Source organism: Salmo salar, chromosome 11 (assembly GCF_965601325.2).
Source record: "Salmo salar chromosome 11, fSalSal1, whole genome shotgun sequence".
NCBI classification, from domain to species: Eukaryota; Metazoa; Chordata; class Actinopteri; order Salmoniformes; family Salmonidae; genus Salmo; species Salmo salar.
Genome location: NC_138301.1, coordinates 88,354,851 through 88,378,059, shown reverse-complemented (window position 1 = coordinate 88,378,059; position 23,209 = coordinate 88,354,851). Strand labels below are relative to the sequence as shown.

At 42.8% G+C, this 23,209-nt stretch overlaps 2 protein-coding genes across 9 annotated transcripts in view; both read left to right on the top strand.

Annotated features, from left to right (window-relative positions):
- The window catches only part of pisd (phosphatidylserine decarboxylase), a 55,430-nt gene extending 45,008 nt beyond the window's left edge, over positions 1-10,422 (top strand). For 7 of the 8 annotated variants that reach the window (XM_014128221.3, XM_045689915.2, XM_014128223.3 and 4 more), the window contains 2 exons: positions 951-8,166; positions 8,542-10,422. In XM_014128221.3, coding sequence (XP_013983696.1) covers positions 951-1,175 — 225 coding nt within the window. In that variant the 3' untranslated portion in view covers positions 1,176-8,166; positions 8,542-10,422. The remainder of the gene's footprint in view (positions 1-950; positions 8,167-8,541) is intronic. The other variant, XM_082958130.1, reaches the window with a different exon arrangement.
- On the top strand, positions 7,778-23,013 carry LOC106563026 (uncharacterized). The gene is made up of 4 exons (XM_082957562.1): positions 7,778-7,910; positions 8,670-9,006; positions 21,082-21,358; positions 22,431-23,013. The coding sequence occupies exons 1-4, from the start codon at positions 7,778-7,780 to the stop codon at positions 22,728-22,730; spliced, it is 1,047 nt and encodes a 348-aa protein (XP_082813688.1). The 3' UTR covers positions 22,731-23,013.
- The last annotated feature ends 196 nt before the right edge of the window (positions 23,014-23,209 follow it).

The window sequence follows — 23,209 nt, the reverse complement described above, 5'->3', positions numbered from 1 at the left end:
TATTTACACCACAATTCTATACTGTTCACAAGCTGTGCAATTATTGTGTGCGTACACATTTTTAAACTGCCGTTCGATGTATTACTGATGGCGATCTCTTTCTCTGATATTGTGAGAACAGACAAGGGTCACCTGCTTAACCTATTAGGACATAACAGTACATGCAGTACAAAGTCAGTGTGACATAAAGCTGAGAGTGGGCCAGCCTGACTCAGGGTTTCTGACCCCTTCTCTCTCTGAGCCATGTTACACTTCTTATCACTTCATTAAGCTCCCTCTGCTTCCTGTCTCACTTACCTGTACGTCAAGCCATTTCCCTAAGCTGCCCACACACACACACACACACACACACACACACTGGTAGGCCTATTTAATCTCCACACTCACTGTTCAAACTGACTGATGTCCTGTAGACTCCCATTGATTAGAGCAGAGGCTTAAATTGACGTGGACGTTTTAAAAGCCCTCCCTCCGACTTCCCTACTGTAGGTCAATAGGATCTTGGCTTCGGGAGCAGACAGGCTAATGCGTTTGGTCCTCTGGATCAACGCTCGCCACTGGGCTGCCTACCTGGGTCAGTCAACAGAGAGCAGACCAAAAATGGGACGTTCTGCTGGCTGGCGCAGCCTGCTGTCTCCTGTTTCATCTGAAGTAGATGGATACAGGAGTTTCTCCTTACCTTATGACCTGACCAGGAAATACTCCATCTTTTTTTGGGGTCCTAGTCATAGGATTCCGGATTCAGTTGTCATGAGATTAGGCCCTACAGTTTTCCTTGTCAATTCGTCAGGTGGGAAGAGAGGATAAAGTAGAGGTGAGTGGGAGGAGAGGCGAGAAAGATGATGGGGATGGACACTGAATTTATGGGGGGGGGGGTATAAAGCTATGCTCTATAACCAATATATGATCATTATTATAGATTTATTAAACTGGCCCCACTTCCCCCCCAGGAGCTTCGGACCAACAGCCCACGCTACAGCAAAGGCTCGTACAACGACTTCAGCTACTTGTCTAACAACAACCAGGAGGGCGTGAGCATGAGAAAAGGGGAGCACCTGGGAGAGTTCAACCTGGGCTCCACCATCGTCCTGCTCTTCGAGGCTCCGCACGACTTCACCTTCAACCTGAAGGCCGGCCAGAAGATCCGCTACGGAGAACCCCTGGGGACTATGTGAGCCAAGATGGCTGACCAGAGAGACGCTTTCTGGGGGAAACAGACTAAACTATAAGAAACTGATGGACACGCTAACGTGCGTGTACAGATCCAAGGGGACTTGCGTGCGCACAAACAAACACACACACGCACACACACACTCATTCATACACTGACATTCAGTAAATGTACTGTACATTGAAATTGAGAGATGTACAGCTACCATACGATGCACTGACTGACTCACAGCAAAAACTCACAAGCCACCACTGTTGCTTTACTAACAAAGGGGTCTCCCTGCTCCATCGACTAGTTTCAATTAACTATTTACTTATTTTCACAATTGATTACGACCAGCAAAAGCAAGATAGTTTACAGCAATTAGTTACTTTTTTGTTCCATAAGAATAACATAGCTTTTACATTTTATTAGCATCTTTTATTTTGTTTTGATACATTTTACCCATATTGCCTTTTGTCAGGGTCTCCTCGTCAATGGGGAGTTTCTCTGAGGTTTCAGACACGAGCAGCACTAGCCTGATTTTAAAGATCTGCTTAGTGCCGTGTAGCCCAACTCCTTTGTCCGTTGGCCATACATCACAAACAGATCTGGGACTAGGCTAGCGAGCTGCGAGACGCATCCACACACAGGTTACCCCTGTCACACTAAGCCACTATCATGTGGACAGGCTTCCCTATATAGTATACACACCTACAGTAAACACACCATGAAGAAGGAATGTACCAGAGACTATATACAGAGCTACCCTCTTCTCTTTCCCTCCCTCCTTCACTCTGATACTGAGCGCCTTCCTCCTCTCCTGTCTCTTACACTCTCCGTCCGCACTGCTGGCTCTCCCTCTTCTGCCATCCCCAGAGAAGGTGCTTGTGTTGGGGTGACTATGTGGACTCTTCCCCCTTCCTGTCATGGAGGTAAAGACTGGCACGATTCCTCCCAGTCAAATGTGTCTGGGTTGTATTCATTAGGCACCTGCAGGGAGATAACTGTCTGAAACCAGCCAGGAGTACCTGGACTTGGTCCAATAGGAACCTCCTTATTTTCAGTGTGTGATGGGAAAAAAAGATATGTTTTGCTATGGTGTGCCCTAATGAAAACTTCCCTGTTGTATTAAGCCCATGGTGTACGATCTCTGCCATCACAGCCATGCATTATTCATCATCATTAGAGGTAGCTAGAAGCGCTGCCTGCTGCCAATTACTTCTCCTGTAACCCTAACCGTAAATGACTTCCAAAAGGGGTATGTCACATTTTAGAGTAGACATTAACATGTGATGATGACTTCAGTGAAGATGATTTACGATGACGTGTGTTAATCTAACCCAATTCGTCAATGGACTAAATCCTGATGTATTCCTCTGAATGGAGCCATTAATGTTATGCTGATATACAGCCATCTGACCATCATTACAAAAACAAACCCATGCCGAAGTGCAGCACTGGTGGTAGGATCATGGGAGAGAATGTGCAAGCTGGTACTGGTAACTTACTTTTTATCTTCTGCTGTTCAGTTGAATTTGAATAAGTTGTTAAACTGGAAGTTATCTGCCTGTGATAATATTCAATTAAGTTGGGCTAAACCTTTTTAAGACTGTAAAACTTATGCTGATATCGATACTAACGATTGTGACACCCTTCAGATACCCAGGGCTGAGCTATTTAAAGCTATTTTTTTTTTCTGTGCTTCTGTTTTAGATTTTCTAGTAGTGCCAAAAATACGTTTTTTTGGGTTGTTTTTCGATGTATTCAAAAAAAATTGCTTTGAACAAATGTAGACTTCCTGGTGCTTTTTGTGTTTCTGCTGCTGAACTATTGCTCTGTTTTGAGGGGGTAGCGACCTCTTCTGACTCTGACCCCTCGGTAAAGGAATTCTGACCTCCTGCGTACGACGAGCGGTGGTCACAGACGTGATGGACCGGCGAGATGCCGGTGACACCAAACCCCTTGGCTACATCGTCGTCCCACAAATAGTGTCACATACAGAAACCAAACACCAGGGCCTGGCCACTGCGTGCTGCACACTTGTTTTTATATGTACATTGTAATATACTTGAATCATGTGACTCATTCAACACTGCATAGACTTTAATCTCACTTCTTTTTCTTTTTTTTAGATACAGGAAAACATGTCTAATAAATTTTGGCGTATTCTTTAAAAAATATATTTTTGTGTATGTGTGTGACAAGAAAATATGTACTTCACATATTATAGTATTGGTGTTGATCTCTGGAGCTAACCACTGCTCAATTTTAATGTTAGAAGAGTGATTTGATTGGAGCACAAGGAAAAATGTCCCAAAGGTCATATTGGTTATTGGTAGCAATGGTCTGCTATGTAAATTAGCTTGAGGTAGAAGTTACCCTAAACCACAGATTTAGGATCAAATTCTCCTATCCTAATGTTGATAGATATTTTTCCAACGTTCACTCAATGCACTCTGGGTTTTTACAAAGTGCAAGATAAGCCATTCCATCAGATTGCTTTATTGGCCAGCTTGATATAACTACTTAGTTTGGAAGCTAATTGAAAGTTGTACACCCAATGTAGGCTACTTCCCCGTTAAGGGTACAAAATCAATTCTAGCTCTATGATGTGATTCTTACCCAATGTTTTCTTCTCACACTATTCAAACCCCACAATTGAATAAACCACCTAGGACACTCTTAGCCTATAGATCACATATTGCAAACAAATAATCTGAATTAAAACACTTTCTGTGCATCAATTGTAATCAATATCCCAAAACGGCACACGTTTTTTCCGCAAACCTGCATATCTTCTCTCTTGTGGCAACAATGTGAGGGTTTATGTCAGGGGAAACGGTGTTGCAGTAGTCTAGTGTGTGGTGCGGGAATAATGACGAGAACATGGAGCTTTGTTCACATTGCGCTAAAAAAGGGAACCAGACTTCAGAATTCAATCAAACTGAACTCCGATCACCTCAAGATGGACTCAGTTTGATTCCCTTCGGGTGTTCTTTTGAGGGGTCTGAGTTCCTTTGGAGTGGTCACACTGCACAAAAAATTAAGTTCACAAACGTGCTAAAAGTAACCAAGTGTAAAAACACCCGGTTCAAGTGTGGATTCCCCTTCCTTCAAATGAGTGGATTCGGCTATTTTCAGCCACACATAATCGAGCACACAGCCATGCAATTTCCATAGACAAACATTGGCAGTAGAATGGCCTTACTGAAAACCTCAGTGACTTTCAAAATTGCACTGTCATAGGATGGCACCTTTCCATCAAGTCCGTTCGTCAAATTTCTACCCTACTAGAGGTGCCCCGGTCAACTGTAAGTGCTGTTACTGTGAAGTGGAAACATCTAGGAGCAACAACTGCTTAGCTGTGAAGTGGTAGGCCACACAAGCTCACAGGACGGGAACGCAAAGTGCTGTAGCACGTAAAGAAACTGTTTGTAGGGATCTTCATGAAATGGGTTTCCATGGCTGAGCATAAGCCTAAGATCAAATGTCGGCTGGAGTGGTGTAAAGCTCGACACCGCTGGAGCAGTGGAAACGCGTTCGCTGGAGTGATCAATCACGCTTCACCATCTGGCAGTCCGACAGGCGAATCTGGGTTTGGCGGATTCCAGGAGAACACTACCTGTATAAATTCATAGTGCCAACTGTAAGGTTTGGTGGAGGAGGAATAATGGTCTGGGGCAGGTTTTTCATGTTTCGGGTTAGGCCCCTTAATGCTACAGCATACAATTACATTCTAGACGATTCTGTGCTTCCAACTTTGTGGAAACAGTTTGGGGAAGGCCATTTCCTGTTTCAGCATGACTTTGTCCCCCATGCACAAAGCGAGGTCCTTACAGAAATTGTCAAGATTGGTGTGGAAGAACTTAACTGGCCTGCACAGATCCCTGACCTCAACCCCATTGAACACCTTTTGGATGAATTGGAAAGCCTACTGCGTGCCAGGCCTAATCACCCGACATCAGTGCCCAACCTCACTAATGCTCTTGTGGCTGAACGGAAGCAAGTCCCCGCGGCAATGTTCCAACATCTATTGGAAAGCCTTCCCAGAAGATTGGAAGCTGTTATAGCAGCAAAGGGGGGGACCAATTCCATATTAATGCCCATGATTTTGGAATGAGATGTTCAACGAGCAGGTGTCCACATACTTGTAGTGTAACTCCCAGAATTTGAGGCTAATTCTGAAAGTGAAAAACTGAAATATACAGTTGAAGTCGGAAGTTTACATACACCGTAACCAAATACATTTAAACTCAGTTTTTCACAATTCCTGACATTTAATCCTAGTAAAAATTCCCTGTCTTACATCAGTTAGGATCACCACTTTATTTTAAGAATGTGAAATGTCAGAATAATAGTACAGAGAATGATTTATTTCAACTTTTATTTCTATCATCACATTCCCAGTGGGTCAGAAATGTACATACACTCAATTAGTATTTGGTAGGATGGTCTTTAAATTGTTTAACTTGGGTAAAACGTTTTGGGTAGCCTTCCACAAGCTTCCCACAATAAGTTGGGTGAATTTTGGCACATTCCTCCTGACAGAGCTGGTGTAACTGAGTCAGGTTTGTAGGCCTCCTTGCTCACACACGCTTTTTCAGTTCTGCCCACAAATGTTCTATAGGATTGAGGTCAGGGCTTTGTGATGGCCAATCCAATACCTTGACTTTGTTGTCCTTAAGCCATTTTGCCACAGCTTTGGAAGTATGCTTGGGAAGACCCATTTGCGACCAAGCTTTAACTTCCTGACTGATGTCTTGAGATGTTGCTTCAATGTATCCACATAATTTTACTTCCTCATGCTGCCATCTCTATTTTGTGAAGTGCACCAGTCCCTCCTGTAGCAAAGCACCCCCACAGCATGATGCTGCCACCCCTTCAAGGTTGGGATGGTGTTCTTTGGCTTGCAAGCCTCCCCCTTTTTCCTCCAAACATAACAATGGTCATTATTGCCAAACAGTTCTATTTTTGTTTTATCAGACCAGGGGACATTTCTCCAAAAAGTACAATCTTTGTCCCCATGTGCAGTTGCAAACCATAGTCTGGCTTTTTTATGGCGGTTATGGAGCAGTGGCTTCTTCCTTGCTGAGCGGCCATTCAGGTTATGTCGATATAGGACTCGTTTCACTGTGGATATAGATACTTTTGTACCTGTTTCCTCCAGCATCTTCACAAGGTCCTTTGCTGTTGTTCTGGGATTGATTTGCACTTTTCGCACCAAAATACGTTTATCTCTAGGAGACAAAACGCGTCTCCTTCCTGAGCAGTATGACGGCTGCGTGGTCCCATGGTGTTTATCCTTGCGTACTATTGTTTGTACAGATGAACGTGGTACCTTCAGGTGTTTGGAAATTGCTCCCAAGGATGAACCAGACTTGTGGAGATCTACCATTTTTTTTTTTCTGAGGTCTTGGCTGGTTTCGTTAGATTTTCCCATGATGTCAAGCAAAGAGGCACTGAGTTTGAAGGTAGGCCTTGAAATACATCCACAGGTACACCTCCAATTGACTCAAATTATGTCTATTAGCCTATCAGAAGCTTCTAAAGCCATGACATAATTTTCTAGAATTTCGAAGTTGTTTAAAAGCACGGTCAATTTAGTGTATGTAAACTTCTGACCCACTGGAATAATCTGTAAACAATTGTTGGAAAAATTACTTGTCATGCGCAAAGTAGATGTCCTAACCGACTTGTCAAAACTATAGTTTGTTAACAATAAATTTGTGGAGTGGTTGAAAAACGAGTTTTAATGACTCCAACCTAAGTATGTAAACTTCCGACTTCAACTGTAATGTAGAATAATATACTCAATAGCATAAATGCACAAAAAAAGTACGGAACCTTAGTTGCTGTAAAGTGAAACGCATTGACCAGTAAAACCACTTGAGGGAAACAAAGGGCCATAGAATTGTTATCTTACAAAATCATGACGTGTGTGTGTGTGCATGCTTGTACGTATGTGTGTGAGAGAGTGACTGCGGTTGTGTTTAACTATACTTGTGGGGACCAGAAGTCCCCACAACACTTGTAAATGAAAAAAGAAATTGACCAACTGGGTATATTTTGTCAGTCCCCACAAGGTCAAATACTATTTCTAGGGGGTTAAGGTTAAAATTAGAGTCAGGAGATAGGGTTAGGGAAAATAGGATTTTGAATGGGACTGAATTGTGTGTCCCCACAAGGTTAGTTATACAAGACTGTGTGTGTTTGCATTTGTGTGTCCATTTGTCTGCATGCGCTTGTTCACTTTGACTCATTTCACAAACATGCTGATCATACAAATGTAAAGGTTCTTGGTGAAAGCAGAATAAATAGCCACTTGAATGTGTTTCATATGTAACACTGGAATGAACCCAAATTCAACAAAACCCATACAGGTACTGTAGTATCATGGTTTGAACTTGAGGTCTCTATAGACCACTATCTGCAACTCAAAAAGTATCAAATACAACAAACAAGACTGTCATGTCACTATGACACACTACCTGTGTGATTATAGCTTTGAGTGGTCACACTCATTTACCAGTTACATATTTCGATGGGCGGTGTAGTTTAGCAGCAGGCTACAGATACTATTTGAGATACTGTGAGAGACAAAGGGAGAGGAGTGACCTGGTCACCATGTCAAATGCACCCGTGTTGAGCAGCGAGAGGAATGACATTCCAGGACTGAGGCTGCCAGGCGTCACCACACCCTCTCAGGGTTTCGGGCGTCTGCTCTGTTCTCATAGGGGTGGGGTCAGGTGGCTCCCAGGTACAGCAACAGCACTCTACCTCACCGGAGCATGTGTGTGGGCCATCTCAGTCTTTACTCTGACACACACTGCTACAGGTGTGGCTCCCTTTTCCTGTAAAGAGACACAGAGGAAGTACGCCTAGAAGGATCTTCAAGAGACAACCATTAAACCTTTAAGTACTCACTGGATTGTATGAGCCATCTAAAGACCAGGGGAATTGACATTGGATGTCATACAACACTTGACTGCTGAGGAACTCCACAAGTTGAAGAGGTAAGCGTGAACAATCAGTGCTTGTTACTGGTGAAGTATTTTGTATTTTTAAAAGTTCCATATAAAAGACGTTTCAGTGTCGACGTGACATATGATCATGAAAATGATTTGGAAAGAGAATGGGACAGAACAATTCTAGCAGTAAGATGAGTTAATGGATAAACCCGAAAGTGAGAAAGATCCTACAGTGAGCTTTGGATCAGGAATATGCAGGAACATTATGAAGCAGAGGGACTGAAAATGACTTTTATTTTACTCTAATGTGATACTCCTCTTCCCCAAATTTCTCAAATGTCAAGCAGAACAAAACCAGAGCTTTTGTAGTTTCAGAATTCTCTATAACTATACAGTTGTTTTTCAATCTGTCTTTTACAGGAGTATTCTTGGAAATGGTGACAGCAAAGCTTAATGTTCAGATCAGAGTCTCAGAGCCTCAATACCATGTCTGAGATCTAAGACATTGACAGTCACAGACCCTATCTACCTGTGTTTCGTCCTCTCAGCCTTCTATAAACCAGCCATCATGAATCTGTCTCTGGACAGCTCTTATGGAGACGTGACCATCCCTCGGGCCAAGCTACGTTCTGCAGAGGACAGCACGATCATCACCAACCCCATGGCCGTTGGAAGTACCTACAGCAACCGCAACTCTTCCCTCAACCCGTACGGTGCCTTCAAACCCAATGGGGAGTCGCAAGGCCCCTCAGAAGTTACCAAGGATGGGGATGGTGACACCTCAAACCCCCCGCGCAACAACGGCCAGTCCTCCTACACAGTGAAGGAAGACAAGGAAGAGGAGGTGGGTCGCTCTCGGGCCTGCTGCCTGCGCTGCCGACGGAAGTGAACTGGCAACTTCCACCCGGATCAGGAAACCGTCAAACAACGCCCGGCTACAAAGGTTCAGGGTATAGGAACTAAGACAATCAAGGGACACTGTCGGCAGACACTGTCCAACCTGGTGTTACCAGCTGGATTAAAAGCCAAAGCCATTACTGGTGAAACGTATAGTTTTTGAAGGATTCATCAGTGGTATCATTTAAATTTTATGCAATTTCCAAAGGGATTCTTTTTGAGATTGGATGCAAGATGCACTCACAGCCACTATGGCAGAATCTGCCTTTGAAACAGAAGTGTTTTACATAAGCCTTTCACTTACGACTTTGTATGCTTGCTTTTTTTCTTCTAGTCGACAAGACTGTCGACTATATTTAGCTATGGTTTTTTTTGTTAAATATTTATACCCTAATGTCTTTATGCCTTATTAGTTTTTTATCTGTCAGTGTTTGAATGACGTCAAAAAGGCCACTTGGGTGGATGATGCAACTAGCCAGTGTTCAGGGAGTGGTAGAGAGTAAGACAAATGCTACAGTACACATGTCAATGAATTAATATGCAACAACCTTTTACTTCCTCTGTCAAACCAACCCGTCACAAAAGATGACATGCTAGGCCTTTTTTGATTTGTCACGGACAGACCTGACCGAACCAGTGAGGTGGATCTAGAGGAGGGGCAGCTAGCTCAGAGGCTAGGTTAGTTTCTATGGGTCTTACTGAGTCCAGTCTTCCCAACCCATACCACACCATAACACACCCCTCCGTCCTGCTGATCCATCTGTTGGGCTGGTTGCTCTGCTGCTGCTGCTTTACAATGCTGCCTTTGTGCAACTGGGTCCCAGGAAACCAGGCCACAGGCCCCCGCAGCCCCAGCTCCAACCCCAGTCATTCTGCTCTGTGTATGTGGTAAAACAGTACCTCACTGTCCCTCCTGACCATAAAGAGTTGAAAGCGAGGCCTGACTGGATGAGAATTGAAATGTGATATGGCCATGCTCATGCTGTCTTGTTTGTGTGAGTTACACAACCACTGTGCGTCCCGTAGTTTAGCCTTGTGAAACGATTACTGAAACTCTACTCTGCATTGTTCGTTTTTAGAAATTCGATATAAAAAATTTTTTTGCAAACTTGTACAGCATATTAGGGTCACCTCATGAACTGGTCCCATGTATAAAAGCCCCTCTTAGTTCAAGCCCCTAATCCCCCAACAGGATGACATGACGTGTAGGAGTTAGAACTTCAATGGGTGAACTGGTATTTGTTTCTCCAGTCAGCAGTGGACTGCAATGACTCAGCAAAGCTCCGTAGGTTACTAGGACCCAGTTAAAGGAATGTATAGCAAAGGTCGACACTATGTATGCTTGATTTTGTGTAATGATAAAGTGGAATAAAATGTTTTAAATAAAGCATATACGAATGATAATTGGGACTGTGGTATTAACTACACTGAACAAAAATATAAACACAACATGTAAAGTGTTGGTCCCATGTTTCATGAGCTGAAATAAAACATACCAGAAATGTTCCATATGTACAAAAAGCTTCTCATTGCTCTAAAATGTGCACAAATTTGTTTACATCCCTGTTAGTGAGCATTTCTCCTTGCCAAGATAATCCATCCCCCTGACAGGTGTGGCATATCAAGAAGCTGATTTAAACAGCATGATCATTACACAGGTGCACCTTGTGCAGGGAACAGTAAAAGGTCACTCTAAAATGTGCAGTTTTGTCACACAACATAGATGCCACAGATATCTCACATTTTGATAGAGCATGCAATTGGCATTCTGACTGCAGGAATATCCACCAGAGCTGTTGCCATGTTAATTTCTCTACCATAAGTCGTTTTAGAGAATTTGGCAGTACATCCACCCGGCCTCGCAACCGCAGACCTCTTGTAACCACGCCAGCTGAGGACCTCCACATCCGGCTTCTTCACCTGCGGGATGGTCTGAGACCAGCCACCTGGACAGCTGATGACACTATTGGTTAGCACAACTGTAGAATTTCTGCACAAACTGTTAGAAACCGTCTCAGGGAAGCTCCTCTGCGTGCTCGTCATCCTCACCAAGGTCTTGACCTGACTGCTGTTAGGCGTCATAACCGACTTCAGTGGGCAAATGCTCATTTTCGATGGCCACTGGCACGCTGGAAAAGTGTGCTCTTTACGGATGAATCCCAGTTTCAACTGTACCAGGCAGATGGCAGGGTGTATGGCATTGTGTGGGCGAGAGGTTTGCTGATGTCAACGTTGTGAACAGGGTGCCCCATGTTGGTGGTTGGGTTATGGTATGGGCAGGCTTAAGCTACGGACAACGAACACAGTTAACATTTTATTGATGGCAATTTTGAATGCACAGAGATACCGTGACGATATCCTGAGGCCCATTGTCGTGCCAATCATCCACCGCCATCACCTCATGTTTCAGCATGATAATGCATGGCCCCATGTCGCAAGGACCTGTACACAATTCCAGGAAGCTGAAAATGTCCAATTTCTTCCATGGCCTGTCACCCATTTGAAAATGTTTGGGATCCTCGGAATCGGCGTGTACGACAGCGTGTTCCAGTTTCCGCCAAAAGCCAGCAGCTTCGCACAGCCATTGAAGAGGAGTGGGACAACATTCCACAGGCCACAGTCAACAGTCTGATCAACTCTATGTGAAGGAGATGTGTCCTGCAAGCATGAGGCAAATGGTGGTTACCAGATACTGACTGGTTTTCTGATCCACGCCCATACCTTTTTTTTTAAGGTATCTGTGACCAACAGATGCATATCTGTATTCCCAGTCATGTGAAATCCATAGATTAGGGCCTAATTCATTTATTTCCTTTGACTGATTTCCTTATATGAACTGTAACTCAGGAACATCTTTGAAATTGTTGTATGTTGTGTTTCTATTTTTGTTCAGTATACATAACTGCATTAGTATAGGTTTTTTCATAGGAGTTTTTAGAGCTTTTCCTGGTCAGGTAACCCAATAGAATTATTGTTTGACCCAAATATTGGTCCTTTTCATGATGGTGTGTGATTCAGTCAAACACTGACAGATAAAAGGTTACCCCTGTCTTCTTTCTACCCATGGCGAGGTTAAGGTGTAACAGTCACAGGATGGTGACGGCAGCGACAGAACCAGTTTAGGTTGAACTTGCTGTGCTTCTCAAAGCAGGAAGTTGAGGCTTAATGTTTTTTCAAAATAATAGGTAGACATTGTGCAGGTAGACACTTGTAAATAAAGGCAGTGGGTAAACATTGAATTCCAGCCTTTTAAGCTCCTCAGAAATAGTGAGCTACAGATGAATCTATTACTTCTACTGCCATTCATTCACATTATTGGTGATTATAATTATGATCATTATGTCGTACTGCACTTATGAGGATACTGAAATGCACGACTTGTTGAATTTATGGAGTTACTACCCCATTTTCGTTCACCCTTTACAGTAACTTTGTCACTTGTTAGCAACAGACCATTTTACTAATGTGTCTGTGGGAGTACAAGAATGCATTCCTGTCCTTAATGGTCCTCAACTCATTTCAGTGAGCTGTCAGAGTACCAATAACAGGTTTGAGTGCATTGCTCGGAAGCTTGTGTCACAGAACAATTAATGCACCTGTTCCAGCTCACACATTCCATCAGAGGTTGTGATTCCTGAGTAATATGTAAGTGTTCTGGAGTAGAGTGTACTATATACGGCTGTATCTACATCCCGGTCCCGGCTAGTGGAACCGGATAGGCCACTGGTGTGTCTGTTTTCTATGACATGCATGCCTTACAAGTCTCTCCACCAAGATACTTACTGGAATAACTGGCCTTACCTGCTCTTTGCCCATAGGCCCCTGCCCTCAGTCTGGTCAACATGGAATGTTCTGTCCTCTATCAGTGGCGTAGCACAGTTTCGCAAGGCAAAACCTATTTTACACATTTTGCCATTCATCTGAGAGAAAATGTTGCTGTTTTAGAGCTCATTTCCTGCTAATCTAGCTACACATTTTGCCATGAGGCTGAGAGAAAATGTTGCAGCTGCAACGAGCTAGCTACGCCAGTGTTGTGAGAGAAATTACAAGATGATGTTATAATGCTGTTATTGCATCAAATGGTTGTTTTATGCAACAGAATAATGGGTTGTTAGAACGCTCATCTGTGTGTGTGTTCTACTGAGGATGGGCCTCTAGAAGATTTACGATGTCTTTGGGTGATACCGCATTCCAGAACATGAGTTAATGTTTCTGTTCTATAAGGTACCAGGGAGAGATGACCCCAGGGCCAGACCCTGGTCTCTATACAATGAGATACTTATAATTCACAGCAGACAGTATCTTTCATACTAATCTTAACCTTGTGACCCATTCCATACATCTGTTGTTTGTCATGTAGCCTGAAGGGGGTGTATCTTTGCTATAAAAGACCTTTGTACTTTTGTCTCGGGCCTCTCAATTCGTCGACCAGCCATCATTAACGTAGAGCGCTCAATCGATTCACTTTATATGTGTGTGTTGTATTGACCTGCTCCCTTATTAACAAGTGAATAAAGATTTAGTTTAAGTATAACTGACTTGTGTGATAAGTTCGTCTCTCCTCATTTAATAATAAAGAGATTAACCACCACATTTGGCGACGGGGATGGGGATATCGGTACCGGTGCCCCCTGTATATAGCCTTATTCTTATTGTGTTACTTTTTCTTATAACTTTATATTTTAGCCTACTTGGTAAATATTTTCTTCTTCTTGAACTGCACTGTTGGTTAAGGGCTTGTAAGTAAGCATTTCACGGTGAAGTCTACACTTGTTGTATTCGGTACATGTGGCAAATAAAGTTTGATTTGATTTGATGTGAATCTTCACTTGGTGACCGCTCATGACGACTTGGGTAAATCGTAGACGAGGGATCCTTCAAACTTGGGATCTCAGGGAGACCACACTTTGGGAACGGAGCAGATGGACCCACCCATGTTCTGAGAGGCAGAGATGCGAGTGGATACCACATCTCGAACTTAGTTTTTCTTTTTAAAAGAAAGAGGTGAGTGAAACACGCGAAGTGGAGTTTTTAAGAAAAGCCTCTGTTATGTAAGCTCTGAGTGTGTATTCCTGTGTGAGGGGGCACCTTGGAGGCGTAAACAGGGCCCAGTCAGTGAAGGATGATCTGAGAGTTAGTCGACTCAAAGACACCTATCATTGGTCGGTTGTGGGCGATATAGACATTTGCATAATAAGATGTAATTTCTCTCACAGTGTCCTCTATGTTTATGTGTACATGCTGTTAGATCAGGTATTGTAGCTATCAGTGGCACCAAGATTAATAGGTTCTTTAAGTGCTAGTGAAAACCATTTGTATCCATGGCAACACAGAGAGAGAGAAAGAGAGAAAAAAGGGTTAGGCAAGTGTATTTGTTCTACTTCCCACAGATGGTTGACAGTATAAACAGAGTTAGGTCATAGCTAGAAAATAATAACACACCAGAAAACATCCACCAAATGCAATGTACTTCTCATGACGTGCACAACATCATACATTATAGATCTCTACATTTCACAGTAATCATACAACAAGACAATAATATACAACGTTATTGTGCCTGTAAGGGAAGTCTGTTTTGCTTGTACACATACAACAACCCAGAAAGATAACATTTACCAACATTTAATGTAAAAGTACAGAGGATATGTCCATCAATGTAACTGGGTCTTCCACAAAATGAGTGCCTTTTGCGTCCCTTTGATATTTTAAGTAGCAACTGTGCACCAATATTGAATTTTTCAAATCTGTCATATTAAACGTAGTGCCCTTTAATATAGATCACCTGGAGAATTCAATAAATCTGATTTTCAATATGAATAAAGACTTGCTAAAGTGCCAAAATTCTGCATTTAGACATGTCTGTCCGTGCACCATCTGTGACTTCTAGAAAGATTTTAACCCACTTTAACCCCCAAATGTTTTACATTTTCACCATCATTGTAAAGCTCTAGTTATTTTGTTATTATTAAGTCATTTCTGAAGAGTATTATTTGTGATTAGTGATTAGTGTCTGTCCCTCATTTTAAAGTCAACCCAGCTACGCAAACTGAACTCTCATTTTAATATGGTGAAACTATTCATATTTAAGTATTATTTTCAAAACGAACATTGAAAATCTAATAGTCAACTAGTGTAAAAGCAGGTGAGCTGATTCTACTCTTTTTTTGGCCATTTTCTGTTGTTTTACGGTAGAAAACTGACCGGGTCAAGCATAACAAGTCAACCCTCTTACCCATAGATAGACAGGCTAGAAATGTTTTAAAGGTCCAATGGTATCTTCACGAGGTCAATATCAAATCATTTCTGGGTAACCATTAAATACTTTTCTGTGTGCATTTTCAATTAAAATGGTAGAAAATAAGAAACAAAAATAGCTTCTTAGCAAAGGACAATTTCTCAAGCAAGAATTTTGATAGGATTGTCAGGGAGTGGTCTAGGTAAGGAAAGAAAAAAATCTAAATGTGCTGTTATTGGCAGAGAGGTTTAGACATAATTGTATAGGGTCTCTATGGGTTTGGAACTCTATTTCTTATTGGTCTATTAACTATTTTACCGCATTGTGATGTCGCCATGGAAGGCTTAAACTTAAAAGGGCATTATCAGCATTTTACAATTTCACAGTATTATTCCAACCTCATATTGTGGAAATAAAGTTTTTGACTGCACTGGACCTTTAACAATAAAATACATTTAAGCTTGCATTCAATTACCCATCCTTGTTGCACACAAGACGCTTCCATTTCCTCTGTCACAAGAGGATTCGTGGCTGATTTCAGAGGAAATCGCAACCCTGTTATGGTCAACCTGTTACTTTAATTGGCACTTATTCTAGTCATTTTTTAAATTTAACCTCTTGAAATGGAAAAAACATTTTTTTTATGAAGTTGACCATGTGTTCTTTATGACAGATGGTTTAAATTAGGTGACATCAAACATATTTTTTATGTTTTTACCAAGTTACACTTCTCAAAAGGCACCAAATTGGTGGAGCAACCCACACACAGCCTATAGGATATGTTATGAATCTCTGTGATGCCAAAGCCAATCGGCAGTGGCTTGATTGTACAGTCAAATTCTGTGGCAGGAGTAAGACTCAAGATGACGTCACGATTCACATTTGCATTCAATACAACATAGGTCACCCTGATCAGTTAAGATTTGTGATGCTTTTAATCTGCATTTTATTTCAACTGGTTTCATATTTGAAAGAAATGGTGGTCATACTGGTCTTGGCCAGTCAGTTGACGGTCCTTCCCACATACGGCCTCCAGTCACCTCACGTGACTGGGGAAATGGTAGTCAGGGTTTTTATTTTTGGCAATTCCCAGAAACAGAAGCTCTTGCTGCCTTATTAGCTATTGAGACCTAGAAGTTATTAGGGGTTGACAATTTGGACCAGTCTTTGCGTAAATTTGTGTGACTGTCCTTGTCTATCAGTGTTTTTTTACTTGTCATGGGTTTTTTTTGTTTTTTTTTGTGGAACCCAGGAAGAGTAGCTGCTGCTTCTGCATAAGCTAACGGGGATCCAAATAAGCAAATAAAGAAATTGGGTGGTCTGTATGGGTAAATGATTAACAAATGAGATAGTTGAACATTTCATCTTTGCTGACCCAATGTGGGTATAAATCTCTCAGTATAGGGACTATTTGGCTCACAACATGTTTCATACATGAATGTGTTTTACATTAGGGAATCATCACTAGCTCACATTTTGTCCTTTGTGTGCTCATGTAAAGCCTGTTTAAGTGTTGGTAAATACGAGTTTCAATATACAATTCACCAGCTACTGAAACACTCCTCCCCATGACACTAGCACACATGCTGCACTGGAAGTACCCTTGGTCGGTTCTTTCGTAATAAAGTTTGTGAGGTGTGTTAGCCGTTCATTCACTCAGCTGTGCAGTACAGGAGATCGTGACGGGTAAGGTTTGACGTGGACTGAGGGAGAAGTTGTGCCCAACCAACCACTGATCTGGGATGAGATTAACGATGGAGCAACGGGTCAAACGATGGAGCAATGGAATACAACACTGCATCATCTGCATACAAATGAATATTGATAATTTTTTTTACAGCATTACCAATGTTATTTATATAGATTGCAAACAGTAGTTGGCCAAGTATCGAACCTTGGGGAAGCCCTTTATGTAACTCAATGACCTCAGATTTGACCCCAGCTACCTTGATGGCCTGATTTCTGTCATTGACATAATTATGAAACCATTGGCAAGCAACAGTACCCAACCCTATCGTGGACATCTTATTCAGCAGAATAACATGGTGTACAGTATCAGAAGCTTTTGACAAGTCTACAAACATGGCAGCACAATTATTTCAATCATCTAAGGCACGTGTCAAACTCATTTCACGGAGGGCCTAGTGTCTGCTGGTTTTAGTTTTTCCTTTCAATTAAGACCTAGAGGACCAGGTGAGGGTAGTTCCTTACTAATTAGTGACCTTAATTAGTCAATTATGCGAAAACCCGCACACTCGACCCTCCGTGGAATGAGTTTGACGCGTGATTTACAACAAGCACCGTAGCTGTAGTGGTGCTACGTTTAGGTCTGAATCCGGATGGATTAACAGTAAAACTACAATTTACAGATAGAAAATAACGTAGCTGTTTGTTAACCAGTGATTCTAGTATTTTCGCAAGACAAGGGAGCCTGGAAATGGGTCAATAATTATCAAGATCACTACTATCCCCACCCTCATGGAATGGTAGCACAAAAGCTGCTTTGCACACATTTGGAATATTTCCTGATACTAAAAGAGTCTGAAACTTGGCCCAAGTGGATCTTTCAGCAAGACAATAACCCCAAACACACATCAAAATCCACAAAGAAATGGTTAATTGACCACAAAATCAATATTTTGCAACGCTATCTCACAGACAACAGTAACAAGATGAAAACCAGTGGTTTGAATTGAAGAGGGCAGTCCATGAACGCAGACTGAAGGATATCAAGGCTCTGGGAAGATTCTGTACGGACGACTTGACTAAGATCCCTCTCCAATCTAAAAAAAAAAACAGTTCAGAAAAAGGTTCATTGCCCTTATCCTCGAAAGGGGAGGGTGCCGGAGTATTGAAAACAGGGGTGCCAATACTTTTTACACCTATCTTTTAGATTTTTTTTTACATTTAAAGAAAGAGACAAAATCTCGTTCTCTGAGCAATTGCGTTAGTATAAAATAAAATTGAGCATAAAATATAGCTCAGTATTTGTATTATTTATTTTATACAATCTTTTTTGCTCATCTTTATCAAGGGTGCCAATAATTTTGGAGGTGACCGTCTATCAAACATTAACAGTGCTATTCGGGTGTTACTTTGTAGGATGGAACATTGGCTTCATTGAAAATATATATTAAAAATCAAGTACAATGTTTTTCCATCACATAGCAGACAGTATATGGTGGAAATTAATCATATTTCTGTTATATGAAGGACTGTTCCGCTATAAAAAAAAAATATATATCCCAATTTAATCTAGTACAATAACCTACAGTAAGCTAATAAACTACCTACAATATACTCTCTGGGAAAACTTGGTGAGAACTGAAACTTTACAGAAGTTCAGAGGGACAGGGAAAGACCAAGATGAGAATCAACCGTTTTCATCCTTTACTCATCTTTCATAGACCTGTTTTACGGTCACAAGCAAGGAACGCACTCGACAACAAACAACAGTAACTTCCCTCAATCATATGTTGCAGTGGTCAGTCTTTGTGTAGACAGTCCATTTGTCGCGGTCATCTTCCACTCAGCTCGGCCGCCGACATCCCTGAACATGCTGTGGAGTTGGCTTGAAATGTACATCTCTGGCTGTCTATCTAATCTTTGCTACCATCTAGTGTCTGAACACCAACATATCAAGCACCGTTTTTTTTTTCATGACAGTCCATTTAAAACATTCCTCAAGCCTGCAATTAAACAATGCTTTGTACTTGTATGCATGTCTATATTGTACATTGATTATGAACAAACCTAGAGTTTACAACATAGACAAGAAGGGAGTTTACGGCATAGACAAGAGGGTAACCTAATGAAGGGTAACCTTGTTCCTGACACTGGTGTTTTCAGATCACTAGGAACTGGATAGGTGTAAGTTCTATGAAGTCCATCGCCATATAATTGCTTTCACTTATCCAGTCTCTTCAGAACTGAATGTGGTTTGCTGGGAGAAGAGGCTAATGGGGGCTAGGGTGATTTTCAGCCTGGACAAGGCAATATCACATTGTAAAGGTTACTTTAGGATACCTGCAGTATTTTGCTTTATGGCCCTGGGTGACTGGTTCTTATGGACTCAGCTGGCCAACCCACTGTGCTGGCAACTGGCTCCTGTGAGTGCTGGTGGATCGAGAGTGTAGGGTTTCTGCTTGTCTATTGTTGCCAGTGTAAGCTGATCTGCTGCCTGCTCCCTCCATACAGGAACGTGAGCCTGGCTCGCCTTTCAGCTGGCCAGACTGTTGGGATACTCACAACAAGAAGTAGGAGGTGGAAAAGGACTTGTCACACAACCAGCTCCGTCCGTCCGCGTGTGTGTGAGTGTTGTTAGCACGTGTAACAACTCTTCGCCCCAACCCGGGCTCGAACCAGGGACCCTTGCACACATCAACAACTGACACCCCACGAAGCATCGTTACCCATCGCGCCACAAAAGCCGCGGCCCTTGCAACGCAAGGGGCAACCCTACTTCAAGTCTCAGAGCGAGTGACGTCACCGATTGAAACGCTATTAGCGCGCACCACCGCTAACTAACTAGCCATTTCACATCGGTTACACACGCACGTGTTTGCGTGCACGTGCCAATGTGCATACCTGTGCCAATGTGCGCTGGATTGTATACATGCTAGGGCAGAGAAGCAGAGGGCCCATCCCATCGGGTCCCATAGATGCGGATAATAAGCTCCCTCTCCCCCGGAGAACCCCATTGTTCTCTGGGGCCTCTTTAATATGTAACCCGCTCCATTGACAGGCCTATGAGCGGGAGTTCACACGGAAGGGCGGCCTGAAATATTAAAGGGCCTGATGACCTGCTGCAGGCTCGCATTGTTTGCCCTTCATTAGAGAGGAGAGCAGTTTCTGTGGAAGAGCAGAGCAGAGCAGCGGGGGAGATAAAGGGAGGACGTACCCTCTAGTGAGCTGTGCTAGGGATCCACAGGGACTAGGTAATAAGTTTCTCTCGCTACTATCTGATCCTATAATGTACATCAGTAGTGTAGCATTAGTTTGTCATAATGAAAACTGGTAAAGGAAAACTACAGTGGATTAGTCCTGGGAAGGAGGTTGCTTTGAAAACAGAAGCCATGGCAGGACTCCAGAGAACTACCAAGGACCTTCAGGGGGTTTGGAGGACAAACTAGAAGGTATGTCATGTTTTGTTATGGAGGTTTTCAGTTCTGTTACGCATGCTTTTGGTTGAGGCCAGTTTTCTATCAACAGGTGGTAAAGAAGATCTGAGTGTGACTGACACATTCGATTTTCTAACACGTTTTTCTCACCGAGTTGACGTCCAAATGTATTGAATACATTTCCAACAGATTGTTAGCTATGAGTTTAAAAATACTTAAAATAGTATGAACGTTTCAATGAAGTATTAGACACGGACACGGCAGAAAGGGAGAAGCACCTAGCCTAGCACATCAGGATAACCATCTCCCCTTTTCAGTGACATCGTTTCAGCCAGTAAATAGATATGTGTCTCTGCTTACAACCAACCTGTTGTGTTGTATCATCCCACAACTGACTGAACGGACAGAGAATGTCGTAACAGAAGTTCACAGCTAACATCAAACATCTGGGTCTCAATCCTTTTCTTGAGTCTAAATTTATTAGCAATTCAATATCTCTATTTTTGTATTAATCAACTGTAACTGTTTACTTCAATCATGGTTGCATGTGTGTTTGATTATTTGAAATGCTAACTATAAAGTAGTAGTAGTAGTAGTAGTAATGTCACTAAAGGGCCCTGAGTTTTTCTTGAGAATCCAACCTAACCAGGAGAAACTCTGGGCCATAGCAATAAGCACCCATTCCTAATCTGTTCTCCTGTACAGGATGGACGAGGAGGAAGCCCCAGTTCCTAATGCCCCAGACTTTCTTGCCTCAGAGGACCCAGCGGAGTCCCCTGACCTAGAGGCCCCAGAAGATCCCCCAGTAGAGAGTGGTGTGGAGGGAGGGGGAGTTCAGCCATCCAGAGACAGCCGTAAACTGGACTGTATCATCTGCTACTGTGCCTTCAACCTGACTGAGAGGCTGCCACGGAAACTCTACTGCAGCCACACCTTCTGCCAGGCCTGCCTGAGACGCCTCGACACCATCCTCAATGAACAGGTGGGTCTGACTGACTGTCACGACACCATCCTCAATGAACAGGTGGGTCTGACTGACTGTCACGACACCATCCTCAATGAACAGGTGGGTCTGACTGACTGTCACGACACCATCCTCAATGAACAGGTGGGTCTGACTGACTGTCACGACACCATCCTCAATGAACAGGTGGGTCTGACTGACTGTCACGACACCATCCTCAATGAACAGGTGGGTCTGACTGACTGTCACGACACCATCCTCCATGAACAGGTGGGTCTGACTGACTGTCACGACACCATCCTCAATGAACAGGTGGGTCTGACTGACTGTCACGACACCGGTCCCACAATAGATCCTGCCGCGTCAAGATACAGTTGAAGCAGGAAGTTTACATCCACTTAGGTTGGAGTCATTAAAACTTGTTTTTCAACTACTCCACACATTTCTTGTTAACAAACTATAGTTTTGGCAAGTCGGTTATAATATCTACTTTGTGCATGATACAAGTCATTTTTCCAACATGATCTGTTTACAGACAGATTATTTCACTTATCACAGTTCCAGTGGGTCAGAAGTTTCCATACACTAAGTTGACTGTGCCTTTAAGCATCTTGAAAATTCCAGAAAATTATGTCATGTCTTTAGACGCTTCTGATAGACTGACATAATTTGAGTCAATTGGAGGTGTACCTGTGGATGTATTTCAAGGCCTACCTTCAAACTCAGTGCCTCTTTGCTTGACATCATGGGAAAATCAAAAGAAATCAGCCAAGACCTCTGAAAAAAATTGTAGACCACATGTCTGGTTCATCCTTGGGAGCAATTTCCAAACAGATGAACGTACTTTGGTGCGAAAAGTGCAAATCAATCCCAGAACAACAGCAAAAGAATTGTGAAAACTGAGTTTAAATGTATTTGGCTAAGGTGTATGTAAACTTCTGACTTCAGCTGTACTTTTCTAAGGAGGGACTCTGTATTGAGCACAACAGTCAGACCACTTAGAAAACCTTAGAAAAGAGGTCTGTTCAGTTTGACACTAACGTGTCCCAAGTGACAACCCTTACCCTGCCCTCTCTTCTACTCCCAGCAGATGTGGATCCCCTGTCCACAGTGTCGGCAGAACACCCCCCTCCCACGCGGGGGTGCTACAGCCCTGGACCTGGACCTAGTAGCCTTCTTGGGGGTCAAGGCCGAGATGGAAAACCAGAGGTCCTGCTCACGGCAGGGAGGAAGAGAGCTAGGCACCCAGCTGGAGCACAAGCCCTCTTTTGGGAAGCAGTCCATCATAGAGCAGCCTCAGGCCACCTGGAACCATGGAGGATTGGCTGAGCCTCGCTTCCATAGGAGCCCCTGCTGCAGGCGCTTCTTCTGCTGCTGGTGGTGCTGCTAGGCTGCTCAGGCATGTATGAATGACAGGAGTTGGTTAAAGCATCTGGCCAAGAGTTCCCATTACAATACCTCCTGCAGCTGATTATAGGGATGCCTGGGCTTCCAAGGCTACAAAGTGGAAAATACCTAGGGCCTGTCTGCCCGACCTAACCAAGACAACAGGCCTTAGTTGTGTGGGAGACAACATTGAGTCTGTCGTTTTACAAAGATACTTTTTTTTTTTTTTTTTACATTGTTGTCCGTTTACGATTTGAAGACTCCTAGAAAAATGTTTCAGCACTCAAAATGGGATGCTTGATAAGGACATCATTTTTAAGCTCGCCTACAACCCAAAGAATCCTCTGCTGCCTCCTTTCAAATAGGCAACTGGACATATGGGCTATTGGTACCTTGTGGGAGTCAACTGTTGAATCATTATATGCACACCTTGTTGAGTTATAGTACTATTTGTAAGTGTGTTTAATGAATATATGTAACCAT

What these genes read in the sequence shown, in the direction of transcription:
- LOC106563026 (XM_082957562.1), top strand. Translation starts at nt 7,778, where the DNA reads ATGTCAAATGCACCCGTGTTGAGCAGCGAGAGGAATGACATTCCAGGA. An exon ending in TGGGGTCAGGTGGCTCCCAG is followed by an intron (nt 7,911 to 8,669) that starts GTACAGCAACAG and finishes TCGTCCTCTCAG; the next exon opens with CCTTCTATAAACCAGCCATC. An exon ending in ACACCATCCTCAATGAACAG is followed by an intron (nt 21,359 to 22,430) that starts GTGGGTCTGACT and finishes TACTCCCAGCAG; the next exon opens with ATGTGGATCCCCTGTCCACA.